The following is a 16,320-nucleotide window of genomic DNA, read 5'->3' on the forward strand; positions in this document are numbered from 1 at the left end:
TTTGCCACACAGAAGCGCTTCTCTCATTAGAAAAACCTCATTACCTTCTGCTAGATTGAGTTGCATCTCATAACAGCTTTGTTTTATTTTAGATCATGAATGCCTACGGGCAACTGTATTTTTATGACGTGTGTAACGTTAGGCCTAAAATATTTGACGGGAATAAACGGACAAATCCATCTTATCACTCACCTACATGTAATGTCAACCATTTATGTCGAAAACACACGTTGAGAAAAAGATTTACACAGTGTTAATGTTAAAGGTTCCGCGTGAAAGTGTTTAATTCAAGACTAGTTGACTGCTTCTCAACTGTTCTAGTTTTAACCCCTAGATGACGCTAAAGCGCCGTGTGTTGTCAATACACGTCAACTCCAACTTGTGCTCACCACTAAACACACATCATCACTATTCCTTCAATGTGTATACTTTTGATAATGTTGGTTGTTTTTCCCTAAATATATAATGCCCGAAACTGACCCCTAGAAAAAGTATGCTACTGTGGAGGCACAGATGGTGTTCAATGAAATGCCTTGGCAATTTAAGTACCTCAAAAACAAACAAACCCCCCCACTAAAAGTACCTTCTGGTGTTTTAATTGCATCTTAAAAACTGTCTGACAAGGTCATTTCTTTTGCGTTCCTGTAGCTCACTGTAAGATGTCTGCTAAAGATATGGAAAACATCTGATAAATGTCTTAGAAAAGACAGTTTTACATACATTCTAGATCATAAACATCATACTGACATCTAGATGTCTATATGACATCTGACATGAGACATCTCAGAGACATATTGCAGTTGAGCGAACAATAAAAAGATGTCTTGCGGATGTAAATGTAGACATCAAATAAACGTCCAGATGTATGTGTGCTATCAGGGAATGCAGAGCAGCCCAAAAGTCATGGGTTTGATCTAAACAAACAAGCTGACTCATAAACATGCATACATTGTATGCACTGTCAGTTGCTTAGAATAAAACGTTACCAACAGTAAAAAAGTAAAATAATAAACTCTGCCGTTGTCACAATTCTCAAGAACACTGTTACACACTGACCTTGTCTTTGGCCATCACTTTCCACCTCCATAATGTCAAGGAACATTGTGACATCATCTCACCCCACATAACATTTTCCATGTCCCATGCATTCATTAGCAACCTACGAACTCCCCCTCTCTCCCTCCTTCATCTTCCTCCTCCTCCTCTTCCATCGCTGAAGGACATGCTGGATCTATTGCCACCTCTCTGAGGAGGCTAATCCTCTTTAGCTCCAACTTTAACTAGGCCATTAATCCCAAAGGAGTTTATCTAAACGCTGAGCACCTCGCACTGCTGACACTTTAGGCTACTCACCCTCCTCGCCTTCTCTCTCTCTCTCTCTTTCTCTGTAAGTAGGGCACGGTCTGGGCCAGCGAGTGTCACCGTCAGCACCCCTGTAACCACAGCCGAGCCTAAGCAGCTCAGCACGCGGCCGCAAACTCCTCGACGAGAAAGACAGACCACAGGTGAGAGCTGCAGGAAAGAGAAAGTAAGATACAGGAAGGAAATGAAGAAAAGAAGATGGATGAGATGAAGAAAATAAAGATGAATGTTTGGCCTCAGAATTATGGTGCAATAGCTGGGTGTTGTTTGCCAGCTCTGGACTAACATTGATTTAACTCTGCCCTCCAGGCCTGAGCAGATGGCTTATTTGCTATGTGCACGGATACTATGAATATGTGCGTGTGTGTGTTTGTGCTCAAAACTAAAAGTGAATTGCCCTTTTTCATCTGTGTGGGATAATAATAAACACAACAAAAATCCTATTCTTATTACCCTTGTCTTGCTTTGCAGTATAAATATGTAGGCATCCTACAGTAAACATAAAACATTTCCCCAGGGAATACACATAGTGATAAAACAAGTACCTTAAATGCACTGCATGTTGCCTTGGATAACCGTCTGCTAAATGCATACAAGAAAATGTATTTTCAGCTTGTTTTAAGCATAAGACCTAACAAATTTGATCATTCGAATAAACCAAAACACAGCGAAGACTCTGAAAACATGTCTTAAATGTATGGTTCTTATTGTGTTTAGCATTGTTCTTAGGAAAACTGTTTTCGATTTGAAAACAAATATACTGAATAGAAATAAAATATTTTGTAGTAAATGTGTGGACTTAAAGGAACAGTTCATTCAAGATTTTTTTCTACTATGGTAGTCAATGGTGGCCAAGAACTGTTTGGTTACAAGCATTCTTCCAAACATCTTTCTCTGTGTTCATCAGAACAAAGACATTTATACAGATTTGGAACAACATGAGGATAAGTAAATGATGACAGAATGTTTATTTTCGGGTGAACTGTCCCTTTAAATGAAAAGTTCAACGCCATATAATTGGAGTAAAATAACACTCATCTGGGCATGACCTATAGCCGACACACAGAAAAAAACGATAGTATTGACACTGTTTAACTTTCTGTTTTTTATTGGTTCACACATACCTTTTCTTCCCATTCCCAAATGTTTTCTTGCTTTGAAGAAAGAGGAACTCATGGCTTTCAGAAACAACAGTGAGATTCTTCACCAAAGTGACACATTTCTGAATGAATGCAACACAATATGTGACAATAGCAATGAGGGACAGAAAGACGTTTCCAAGATTTTGTGTTATATCATTGAAAAATCTCTTATGTTTAAAAAGTCTTAATCTGGCTAAAAAATAGAAATTCTAATTTACAGATTTTAAAAAATTGGACCCGAGGTACACACTGCAATGTTTATGATGAAGGGTTATATCGTGCACAAATTAAATCTCTCTCTATATAATGTTATATAATATTGTAGTAGTGTCCAAAAGTGATGTCAGTGGGGGGCGGGCAAATCTGTAAAATATTTGCTTTAAATACCCCATTAGTTTCGATTAAATCATAATAAAAATAGGTACAAAATATTGATTTTCAATACAAAATGGATAAACGGGTAGTTATTGGCCAAAATGATCTGGCCAAAAGGCAAACTACAGCGTATCACAGAATCATTTAAATATACAAAAATGCATAGAAAAACAAAACACATTAAACATTCAAATTGTATCTGTTATTAATAGTTGTTGAAAATAATTGGGGTAATATTTTGGAGCCATTCTCCTGGCTTGACTCAGTTTTGTGCATGTGTTGTGTGTAATGTTTTGCCAAACCTCCTTAAATTCTTCTCAGAGCTGAGCTTCAGTTTACATGCCAAGTACAGCTCAACTATGCAACATGAATACAACGTTTTCAATACTTTTATCTTTATATGTTAGTCAAAAGCGAATGATGATCTGACGCACCTGATCATCTACAGTATATAATATAAAATACATGAGCTAAAATCTATCTTCTAGTGTGCCTATGATCTTAAACGCAGCAGTGTAATTATTGGCTTTCAACAGCTGTCGCTTTCCTAATTCGCTGCTGGCTAAGAGGCAGTAGACGTGCAGGTGAGTGAGTCTGACTGATAAAAGCCTTCCTGCTCACTGAATTTGTTCTTACGACTGATTAAGTCCCCAATCATTGCAGAGTTAATGAAACACACTCGTGCAGCTGCACCTTCACTCGTGAGCTTTAATGAAGTCAGACACGGCACGCTTTATGGGTGGAGTGTTGATGGCACAATTTGGGGTGCTTGAAGTTTGATTTGTGAAAATTTCGGCACTGCTGAATTTTAATGCTGTTATTTTTCCACATTCACGGTCATTTGCATTTCCTCCTCATAACCGCACATGTACCCTTCCCCAAAAACCGTATTTTCATATTGTCTGTCTTCTAACGCAAACTGATACTGTATATGCATTCATGGGTAAACAAAGACGTGAGAAGATGAAATGTGAAATTGTTTGTCTTTATTATTATCTTTTGAATAATATAATCATTTTTTCTATATTTTTAAAGAAAGACGAAACCAGCTGCACAGAAAAAGGAGCATGTGATTGAAATGATAAACGTCAAAGAGACCAGCAGCAGGACACACAGCGGTGAAGAGTTCAGAAGGTGAACCGGTTTGACCTCCAGCAGATCGGAGTTGAAATTGGGTCAAACCAGCCTGAAGTGAGTCTGGAATGAGCTCTTTTGTTACCGAGATTGCATGACTGATCTGAATGACCGATTTAAATGGGTTCAAGTCTTTTATAAGTGTGCAAAATATAAAGGGCATAACATCCATATTTCACTCTTACAACCCATACTTTCTTCTCGAAGTCCTTTACATTCATGATGAACATGATGCTCCATCTTACCATGCTTAAAAACGAAACTTCTGCCCTTAAAGGAACAGTTCACCCAAAATGAAAATCCTGTCTTCGTTTACACACCCCAAGTTGTTCTGTATAAATGTCTTTGTTCGGATGAACACAGAGAGAGATATTTAGAAGAATGCGTGATTTGTGTGACAGAATTCTGTGTTCAATCAGAACAAAGAAATGTATACAGATTTGGAACAACTCGAGGATGCGTAAATATTGACAGAATTTTTATTTTTGGGTGAACTTTCCCTTTAGTTGAATATTACATGAAGATAACCAACGAAAAGCTCACAATATAAGCAATATAATATCATTTAAACATGGTGTATCAACTCGTGACTCTCAATCTCCTCTCATCCTTTTCTTTAACCTACTTTAAGTGCTTTTACACATTTCAGTGCTTTTCTTCTATACCTCAGAAGTATTTCATTTCCCAGCACTAGCAAAGTACATACTTTAAATGCACAGGATAGTAGACGAATTGATGCGCAGCCATCCGAAACAAACCAAAACAGGATTGATATTCTGAGAAAAAGTGGGCTGGCAGACAGAACATTAAAATGTCTTGTACTGTTACTCCATAAAAGCACAGTTCGTTCGGATGAGCCGAGTAATCCATAAAGAAAGAGAAGGAAAGATTTGGCACACGTGAAGCTGAACAGAGATTTGACTACAGCATTCATCTATATTGTTCTTTCATACCCTCTTTGTCTTCATCTTTCAAAATGTCAGATTAACAAGGTACATCTCATTCAAAAGAAAAAACCCCAGAATGTGTTTCTTTGTGAAGCGTTAAACTGCACGCAAGACACAGAATCCGTGCCTTCGGATTCCACCAATTCTTCATTTTCATGTGCTAAAAACATCGCTTGTGCTCAATCGCAGATGTATTCTCTGTGTGAGCTCCACAAAACAATACAGCAATTAATGGGAAATAAAACAGCCGAACTAATCTCCAGACGCTCTCGTGTTCTTACATTAGACAGTGAAAGAAACAGTGGAGTTTTGAAATTGTTCAAAGGGAGGGAAATTTGCCAAAAGTGCAGTGAAGTGTAGTTATGGTAACATTAAAAGGAAACGTCTCATCCCGTGGAGATTGTGTTGAGCCCGGCTGAATGCACTTTGTTCGGTTTCCGTATTAAACCTCTTTGAGTGCGAGAGGCTTGTGAACGCAGTTTAACTCTGCATATATTACTACAAATGATGCCAGCTAAATCTTTAATCCAATTTAGCGACAAATACAAAGCTCTTTCACCCTCTCTCTCTCTCTCTTTCTCTCTCTCTCTCTCTCTCTCTCTCTCTCTCTCTCTCTCTCTCTCTCTCTCTCTCTCTTTTCTGGCTTTCTTTCATCTCTGCCTCAGCTATCTTCAGTTTCACTGCAATTCCTCCGAGGACAGACCAGTGAAGTCCGCGCTGAAGTCTGCTTTGCAACTCAGCAAACAAGACGATTGTTCTTCCAGTGTTTTAGTAAGGAGCAAAGTTTCATCTTGCTGTGAAAAGTGCTTTTGAAATACACTTAGGCCTACATACAAAAATAAATTGTACTTAAAGGGAAAGTTGACCAAAAAAATGAAATTTTTTCATCATTTGCCCTCGTGTCATTCAAAACCTATATGACTTTCTTTCTTCGGCAGAACACAAAAGAAGATATTTTGAAGAACGTTGGTAACTGAACAACAGTGGCCTCCATTGACTTCCATTGTATGGGCACAAAACCACTGAGACATTTCTCAAAATATCTTCTTTTGTGTTCCTCAGAAGAAAGACTTATATACAGGTTTGAACGACATACGGGTGAATAAACAACTTAATTTTGATTTAAAGGGATACCCATAAAAGAAAATTCTGTCATGAATTACTCATCCTTGCTTCAAACCTGTACACACTTCTTTGCTCTGTTGAACACAAAGATAGATATTTGGATGAATGTTAGCAACTGAGATTTCTGGGGCACCGTTGAATACCATAGTAATAAAAAACTGTATATTTTTTGTTCTGTTAAACATACAATAATATACTTTGAACAATTTAGGAAAACAAACAGTTCTGGGGCACCTTTGACTACCATTTTTGACTACCCCAGAAATCTCAGTTGCTAACATTCTTCTAAATATCTTTCTTTGTGTTTAGAAGAACAAGGAAATGTATACAGGTTTGGAACAACTTGAGGGTGAGTAATACATGACAGAAGTTTCATTTATGGGTGGAGTATCCCTTTAAATTTGGGTGAACTGTCCCTTTAAGCATATATCTAGATGTATATTAGTAATAGGGTAGGCCTACTAACTGTAAAAAAAATGGTAAGATTGTAAAATGATTCAAACAAATGCAAAAACTATGCCACAGGGACTACGACTTATCCAAACACTGGAGTTATTTTTTGAAACACACTCAAAAGTATGTACTTTCCCATCGAGGCTCATGCTTTTAGCACATAGTAACTTTACTCCATCAAAGGGCTGTTAGGTTCGGATGAGCGGAGCTATCCAGGATGCCACCGGGCCCCTGGCATCTATCAGCTGGATGAACACTGGCCCTGTATCGCTCTTTTATATGCACAGTATGTGCGTTGGACAACAGCCAGATCAGAAGCACAAGCAAAAGCGAAGCTTTCCACGGGAGTACATACATTCCACATCTGAGGCGATGCTCTTTTAAAAGCTGCTGGTTGAATGTTTAGTCGACACGCACCTCATTGTGCGTTCGACCCACAATGGGGGCCGAGACCTGTGAGCGCTCGTGTGCGTGCCATGTTGGATACGCCGTGCCAGAGATCCGAGGAGAGAGCAGCTGCCCTTATTTTTATTCCTCCACCATCTCGCTTTCTGTTTTCCAAGAGAGATGGATAAGGAGGAAACGACAGGCATGTTTTTTTATCTGCACTTCTTGTTTGCTGGCCTCATATACGCACGCTTGCCGAAGGGTTAGACCCTGCCATGATTTCCCTGCGCAAGGGAAAGAGTCTCAGTTGTGGTTTGAACCAGAGGGATTATGGGATATAGCTCTCTATCGTGCTCACTGTGCCGCCATATCTCTCGCCCTGTTACTGGCTCCTGTCTCTCTCCCACAGGGCCTGTGCCCTTCAAATACTTGGCTGTGTAACAATGGCTTGCTGTGCACAACGCCACCAGAGTTGCCCAGAACTCGCCTAGACATAGACGTGGATCTAGATGTAGATAACATTGATATAGATAGACAGGGCAGAAATTGCATTTGATTCATTCCAGTGGAAAAAACCTGTTTCGACGAATAGTTCTTTGCAATGTTTTCAACCAAGTCACATTCGCTGATAATATACAGCAGGGATTTTTTCAAAAGGTCCAATTTCTTAATTTCCTTAAAAACATTTGTACAGTCATAACTTAAACTGATGTGTTGTGTGGCTCTGAAATGAAATATGCAGGTGTAATATTGTGTTAAAGAAGTTCACCCAAAAATGAAAATTCATCATTTACTCACCCTCGAATTGTTCCAAATCTGTATACATTTATTTGTTCTGATGAGCACAGAGAAAGATATTTGGAAGAACCAAACTCGTAACCAAACAGTAACCAAACAATTGCTTTATAAATTTCTTTGTTCTGTTGAACACAAAAGAAGGCACTTCTGGGGTCATTTTTCCTATATGGTGGCCCAGAACTGTTTGGTTACAAGCATTCTTTCAAATATCTTTCTCTGTGTTCATCAGAACAAAGAAATGTATACAGATTTCGAGGGTGAGTAAATAAAGAAAGCATTTTTATTTTTGGGTGAACTGTCCATTTAAATTAAGAAATTCCAAACAGTCTCTACAAGACTTTTTTTCGTAGTGGTCATAATTTTTATAGCACTCTATACAGTTTCAAATCAGCTTCACAGTGTGACAAATTAATTCTTCAAAGTACATCTATCCCATTTAATCTCTCAATTTACATGCAACCATAAAGATGCGTCTCTGTCTCCTTCAACCGTTCTTTGTGTTCGTTAATTTTGTTAATAATTCTCTCCAATCCTGAAACCACGACCCCGCTAATCAGTGACCCCTGAGTATGTAGGCTATAAATCCTCTAAAATTGGATACTAATCATGTTTACCTTATCATGACTGAGACAAAGTCCATATGGACCCAAAGCTTTCCCCCGACAGCTGAACAGAACCAAGGATGAACTAATTAACGACTGTAGCACTGAACCAGCAGAGAAGAGCAGAAGATGGTTTAGTTATTTAAATCACAATGAAAGGGTGAAAGAGACAGAAAGACTGTCGACACAGAGAGAGACAGACAGAGAGAGAGGGAGAATAAAGACCCTCTGGAGAGAGAGAGAGGGGTATTGAATGAAAGCCCACATATGGATCTGTTAATGGGATGCTCTGACCCCCTCTGTCATTTCAATGGTTAAGTGACAACAAAATCCCCTCACCGTGTGTCAAGGTGTGTGGGCACAGGAAGGATAAAAAAGAGTGAAGCAGTGAAGCAGAAAGACAAAAACTTGGGTGAATCCAAATGAGCATCGAATGTAAAGTCTCTTAAATCTGCTGCACCAGAAAGGTCTTAAAGGAACAGTACATCACAAAAGGAAATTTACTCACTCTGATTATTTCAAACCTGGTGTTTTGTAAAAAGGTTCCTAAAAGGTTCTTAAAAGAAACAAATAGCTAACCAATAAAAATCATTAAAAAATGCTTGGCTACTTTGACAACACAGAATTTTATGATTTAAATTTTTTGTCATTTCCTGACAAATTTGGACATCTAAGGTTTCAAAAGGACAGAGGCGATGCGTTTTGTACTCCATAATATAACATAATATATAATGTCTATATATACACTCAAAAAGGAAATATAAAAAAATATATATGTACAGATTCTTCAATGCCATTTGGTTCCATAAAAAACCTTTAACACCTGAAGAACCTTTCTGTTTCACAAAAGGTTCTGTGTGGTTAAAAAAGGTTCTTCAGACTATAAAAAGGTAAGGCAGAGATGGCTCTTTAAAGAACTATTGACTGAATGGTTCTTTGTGGACCCAAAAATGGTTCTTCTATGGCATCTCTGTGAACCTTTTTAAGCTCCTTTATTTTTAAATATGTATTTATTTATTTTTAACTTTTTTGTGTGTTTTACTTGCATAGATGCTTTGATAAAAAAAAAAATATATATATATAAAAAAAACATTTTCCTAATCTAATGAACCGCTTTTCACAACAAAGAACCTTTCATGAAACAGAAATGTTTTTAGATGTTAAAGGTTCTTTATGGAACCATACAGCCAAAAATGGTTCGTCAATGGCATAGTGTAACACATTTAAGAGTGTAGTTGTTTTTTAGTAAGTTTATGAAACCTGACATGATAAACTGCATGATAAGAGAGTCTTATACCGCTCCACTGAAGAGAGTAACTCACGTTTCCAATGACACGAATGTAACGATGCTGTTTCTTTTTTGCTTACCGCCCCTTTAAGAATTATGTGACAACAGCGTATTTGAATCAGTTTTATGATCCTCATTAAGTGAATCTTATAAGTACATCTAATAAGACAAGCCTGAGGTGAAACTGTCTCACTCTTTCTCTTTGCAGGAAGGGAATTGCAGTGGCCCGGTTCACGGAGCCTGAGGGGCCAATCTGCACAGAGGCACACACACTCAGAGACTGGAGACTAGCAACGCAGCAATTATCCTGATTACCAACCAGGGCAAAAGCACGCTCCAGGGCTGCTCTGAACCCTCCGCTCGATCCGTCTCTTGCTCGTCCTCTTTCCACAGACTTGCCTTCTTTTAAAACTCACATCTGAGTGCCAGTCAGCGGTAAGTATAATCCCGTCGGAAAACAAATAATTACTCAATGAGATGGTGATTCAAAGGACAGGTGCAGCTGCTGATGCTCCATATGTCTTCTTAAAGCCAAAGAAGATGAGAGGACTCGACTCTTAGAGATTCTATATGGGCTCTAATGCTATTATTCGTATGGAGGCTAAGAGGCCTATTGTTCCTGACACCAATCTGTCTCTCTGGGTGCACGAGGGCTTGGGCCGGTTCAGCAAAAAAGATGCTAAGCGAGGCAGAAAATAACTGGGTTGAATGTTGTATTGGCTAATTGTTTTGGCATTAACAGACATGACAGAATGCTTAACAGATCAGTGCATGTACAAGCAAATATTAAAAATTAAGTTTGTTTCTTTTTATCACTCATCTTATTCCAAAACAGTATGAATTTGTTTACGTGGGTCATCAGAGATATCTGACCATCTGATTAAAGCTGTTCAAATTAAATGCACTATAAAACCATCACAATGCAACTTTGAGCTATAGAAACAGCACCGTTTTAAGCATTTAATCGATTAACTCTTTTTTTTCTACTGTAAATGAATAAATAAAATGAAGAATTTACTGGGCACAAACCCGAACGAGTGAGCGAAAGAGAAAGTTGTTTGCCGCAGCGACTCCTCAAATCCATTAACACAGCAGAGACAGAACATAAAGGATGACAGGAACGGGGATGCAGAGAGGAAAAGCCCCAGGGATGTGATCAGAGGCGCATCTTTCACGCTGACAAAAACTACACACAGATAGCGTGCACACGGAAATGTTTATGGACTGTTGCAGCTCCTCGTTTGCTAAACCAACATGAGCTCGCTCACTTTTTACAGATTTCATCCCTTATATTATGGACTGCAAACTGAAATTAAATGCTTGAAGATTGAGTTTAGCATTGTAGGTGCAGGATGTATGTTTGAGTTGAGGTGTTCGGCGTGTTTATATTCCCTACAGTTCTCCTCGTTTTTCTTCGAAGCAAGCAGTGTGCTGTTATGAGCAAATCCACAGTGGATCAATGCGGCACACTCCAAGCATGCTCAGTCTGACTAAAACAATCAGATCTTACATGGGTACTCTACCGAGACACCACGGATATCCGAGGAGATATGGCGTTCTTGCTGTTTATTTTACCAGCTTAGACATCAAAAAATGCTTCTGCTTCAAAGATCATGCGAAGAAAAGTGAGAGGACTCATTTTTTTATAAAATCTTTTTTAGGTTCTTGTGTGATATATTGAATATATGTATGGTTTCCCCTGTGTGTTACCAGCAACAAGACAATAAAATACTTTTCCTCTTTCATGTAGATGGTTTCAAAGCAACAACTTAAACAATTGTAACTGCGTAGTGCGCATGCACACGCTTTTGTGGCCCAAACTTAAAGTCCCCGTGAACCGGAAGTTGCGATCGTTTTTACTTCCGTATTCTGACACATTTCCGATTGAAAAGGAAATTCAAAGGAGAAAAGTAGTGGGTGTGGCTTGCGTTTTTCACTGCGAATTGATTGGATGTGTAAAAACAGCTGTTGCATTGATTTTGAAATGAAACTGGCAGCAGACTGACAGTTGAAGGGGAGGAGTTAACGGATGCTCCGGCCAAGCCGTCTAGTTTACGTCATTTGAGATGCATAGTCATTTCAGGGCGGAAGTGCATTTTCAAATTTTAACTGAATATTATGAGGGTAAATTAATTTTAAAAAGAACATGACCCACATTGATAAGATATTTACTATAAACACTGCAATATTTCATGAAAAAATAAGAATTGTCATTTTTTATTTCACTGGGACTTTAAATCCTGGTATACATCCGCAAAGAATAGAGTCCCTGCAGGTTATCTTTTGAAAACAAGCAAAAGAAATAACAAGTTACATTGGCTAGCAAGTTAAAAGTATGTCTAGCCAGTATTATTTTGGGTTACCAGAAGAAGAACTGTTACTTCACTTTGTTACTTCCGTTATTTCAACCCTTCACTGGGTCAAAAATGGACAAACCCAACCGGGTTGGGTTAATATTAATCCAACCGTTGGGTTTGTCCATATTTGACCCAAAGATGGGTTGAAATATCCCCCCAAAAATTTTAGTGTGTTGGCTAAACGTGATAGTTGTGATAGTTGTTTCAAACCTTGTCATTTCAAACCTTTATGACTTTTTTACCTTTATGACGTTATGACTGTCTTCTGCAAAACACAAAAAAAGATATTTTGAAAAAAGTTGGAAACCGAACAGCACTGGGCCCCCCATTAACTTCTATTGTATGGACACAAAACCAATGCAAGTAAATGGGGTCAAGTTAACAACATTCTTCAAAATATCTTCTTTTGTGTTCTGCAGAAGAAAGCAAGTCATACAGGTTTGAAATGACAAGAGGATGAGTAAATGCTGACAGAATAAACATTTTTGGGTGACCTATCACTTTAAATGCGACAAAGTTAGACGTATATAAAAAATTATGTACACTATAAAACTTAACATATTGGTTTTTATACAATTGTTATACTATAAAATCTTAATATAAACTAATATGAATATAAATTAAATAAATAGTTATAGTTAATACATTATTAGCCACTAGTCAGACCGATAAACAAACACAGACCAGAAGCTAACTTCAGGCCAGTCGCTTGCGTCCGATGAAATATAGGTCACACTGGAATTTAGCACCACCTAACTGGTTTTAAACAATGAAGTCTTTGTCATCTCACTTTTGAGAGACAATCATTATATTCATTGTAAGCATATTTAATAGAATTATAATAATTCGATTTTTGTTTTATTTTTTTGAGTTCATCTAAATTTAATTTTGCTTTTGCGCTAATCCGTACTTTACAACCAAACTGCTGTGTGAATGACAAGCAACACAGTTAATATTCATGAACAAAACTGATAGGTTTTATAATGTGTAATAAAGTCCCCACCCCCCACTCCACACTTTATAGATCATCCCCATCCCACTGGCATTAACGAAATGCATTTGAATAAAGACAAGGTCAAAGCAAAGACATGGGTTTTTCAATAAAGTCTTGAAATCAGTTTATTTTGCACCTCAAAACAAGAAGGGAATGAGTATGTGGTACATTGGGAATGTAGACACAGCTGTAGTTTACATTTTTTTTGGTGTAAGCTCAGAGAAAACAAAATTGTTAATACAGTCATAATAATTGCACTTCATAAATCTAGACTGTAGCCAGCTCTTGCCTCCGACAGAACCCCCCCCCCCCCTGTTGCCTCTCTCTCTCGAGTTTCTGAATTCAATTTACCGGTGAAATTTGACTGACAAAAGAAATGCTAATTTAACGCCGGGGACCGCTGTGCCCATCCAATTTTACTTTATTTCCCCCTCTCTGTCCCACAAGGCATTAGTCTTCTCAGTAATCTAAGTGCAGTACATTCACAGGAAAGTCACAGTCGGAATAAATATTTCAGTGTTGAGACAAAGCTTACGAGCGGCCCCAACCCTGCTCGAAACCTCTAGCACAGAGCAGAGGCGAACACTCATCCTCTCTGTTTGAGAGAGGCACCACAATGATTGTTTTCATCGTTTCTAAAAGAGGAATGGTCAAGTGACACCTCCATAGGTTAACTCCCCTCAGCAATATCTATTATTAGCATTAACGCTTCAAAGCCACGAGGGAGGAGTTAATTGCTCCCGAACCAATCAAAACCTTCAGCTCGGAAATGAAGAATTCCTACAACAGACAGCTCATTTCCAGAATTTAAAAGCATTTCGGCATGTCAGAATATTATACGATGTTCCATTTAAAGGAACCGCAAAAATACCTGATTGGCCTAACCGAGCCGTTTTTGGAGAATGTGGATTCCAGTGTGTAAGTAAATAAATGAGAATTCTGTTGTTTGGCCCTTGGCGGCGATTCCACCATGAGAACAGCAGAAATTATACTGCAGTCAAAAGAGACTAAAATCAAAATGAAAGACTCTTAACGAAACATTTAAAAACCTAAGCATTTTACACTCGTACTCCCTTAGCAGCCAATGCATATTATATACTACAAATATATATATAAAACAACAAAAATAGGTTCAAGTCTTCAAGTTCTTTAAATACATTATATTCAGACTTCTAATTTCCAACCTCCTAGTACTCTCACAAAATGTTTACACCCCAAGCAGTGCAATTTCTATGAAAAACCATAATTCCATACCGCTAAGCTTTTGTTAATTCAATGAAATATCCATTAACTTCACATAAAAGCACTGATCTTGTCGCTTTTTTTGGTCTTTGCGATGCTGTTATGTGGCTTTATCTATTACAGTGTTTAGTGAGCACATGTATTTAACCATGGTGCTTTAAGACCATCATCATCATCATTCAATCTAAAACTCGCAAGGAGAGACCATATTCACTTCATATAGACCATTGACTCTCACCCAAAACATAACATATTAGTCTCATGAAATAATTAAAAGGGGAAAATCACCAAAAGAAACGATTTGAAAACAACTTCCTGGTAAAAAAAAAAAAGAAAACCAAGAATTACAGAATCCACGTTTAGGATCTTGCAACATTCCATTTCCCAGCCAGCCACTCTCTCAGCTCTGAGCCGAGAGGCACAGATTGGCTTTCCAGCATTCATTCACCATGTTTTGATCCAGATCTCTCCAGTCTGCTTAGAGCAGTATCACCAAATTCCACTGCAAATCCAGGCAATCCGCAATGGCAACATATCCACAGTTTTTGATTAAAGATTTTCCAGCAGGTCTTTACGTTGGTCAGCCTGACCCATCACCCGTCTCATCTTATCTGTAAACAGGGAGGCGGATGTGTGCGTGCTGGTGGTCCAACAGTCTCGGCACGGACACGGTTTCGTATCCTTTCCCCAACATCTGCTCCTTGATGCAGGGCGGATGGATGTCGTTGATCAGATATTCCAGTGACTGGAGACTGCTGCTCAACACTGATGTATTACAGAAACTTTTACTGGGCAGACTACAGCACAGGCCACCCGTGCTGTCTATGGGAGGGTGATGAGGATGGTGGTGATGATGATGATGGTGATGATGAGGATGTTGGTGATGATGGCCGAATCCAAGCTCCCTGTGCCCCGTCGCCGGTCCGGTTGTGCTCGTGCCTCCAGGCAACTCTTGGGGGTTGTAGCAGTCGCTGTCTGGCGTAACCAGGACGCTGTTCCACGGGGGCGCGAAGTACTGCCCGACCGAAAAGTTCCCGTGCATCCCCACGCAGTTCAAAGGGGAGGAACTGACCTTTTCGAGCCCGCCCCCACCGCTCGTACTTGCCGTCATCGGATAACCTCTGGAAGAGGACACCTGGGCTCCACCCAGCATGATGGATCCTCCTGGGACGCAGGTCTCGGGCGACTTGCTGACAGCACCTCCTCCGCCGCTTCCCCCGCTGTACATCCTCAACATTGCCTGCTGTTGTTGCTGTTTCTGCCACAGCAGGTAGTCCATGCCTTCGGGATACACTCCGGCTTTCATCACCTCCCCGTTCTGCCCCGGTAGCACCGTCCCTGAATAAGCCATGTTTCCCTGCGGAGCCATGCTGGTGACGTAAGACCCCCCTGAGTGGTTGACGGCACCCTGTTTGGATGGGCTCGGGTTCGGAGGTCCTGTAGATGTCCCGTTGTGACACACCTGCTGCAGAGCCTGGGCTTGGCAGTGCTGGTTGATCTGGTAAATGATGCTCTGGATGGAGGGAAGGTTGGACTGAGGAGGGAGATTCAGTCCTCGGCCCCCAGCCACGGGAATCACCGAGCCGGCCACAGTGACGTTAGGGGGAACCGACAGCGTGGTGGCCTCCGGGGGTTTGGGGGGACCTGTGTGGTACACAATCTGTCCGTGACAATGACCTAAAGTGCTGCTGTTCGGAGGCGGATAAGGAGCCACTGCTATCTGCGCCGGAGACAGCTTAGTCCTCCTGCCCTCTGAGTTTTTGAGAACGCCCTTTGTGGAGGGTACGAAAGATGAAGAGGATGATGAAGATGATGAGGTCGACGATGACACTTTGACGATCGCTAACAGACCCTGGAAGCCTCCCGTGTGGATGTGGGGGTAGGGACTGTAGCGTTGTCCGGTGGTGTCGTATCCATTCACAGTCCGGTTAAGGTGCTTGTGTTGGGGGACCCTGATGTTGGTGGGGAAGATCTTGATGGACAGTGGGCTATTGGCAGTCTTCTGCGCGTAGGCGTCCAGCTCTGCTGCGCTGGGGTAGCGCGGGGAAGGCATGGGGACAGTCAGCTCACCTGCAAAGCAAACAGAGAGCAATGTCATGAGTTAGGCATCATAT

At 40.0% G+C, this 16,320-nt stretch overlaps 1 protein-coding gene across 4 annotated transcripts in view; it reads right to left on the bottom strand.

The window, feature by feature from the left end:
• Nucleotides 1-13,065: 13,065 nt before the first annotated feature.
• Nucleotides 13,066-16,320, bottom strand: part of fam222aa (family with sequence similarity 222 member Aa) — a 50,341-nt gene continuing 47,086 nt past the window's right edge. For all 4 annotated transcript variants that reach the window (XM_057356483.1, XM_057356474.1, XM_057356465.1 and 1 more), the window contains one exon: nucleotides 13,066-16,276. In XM_057356483.1, the coding sequence (XP_057212466.1) occupies nucleotides 14,814-16,276 (1,463 nt within the window). In that variant the 3' untranslated portion in view covers nucleotides 13,066-14,813. The remainder of the gene's footprint in view (nucleotides 16,277-16,320) is intronic.

This window comes from Triplophysa rosa, linkage group LG2 (genome assembly GCF_024868665.1).
Source record: "Triplophysa rosa linkage group LG2, Trosa_1v2, whole genome shotgun sequence".
NCBI classification, from domain to species: domain Eukaryota; kingdom Metazoa; phylum Chordata; class Actinopteri; order Cypriniformes; family Nemacheilidae; genus Triplophysa; species Triplophysa rosa.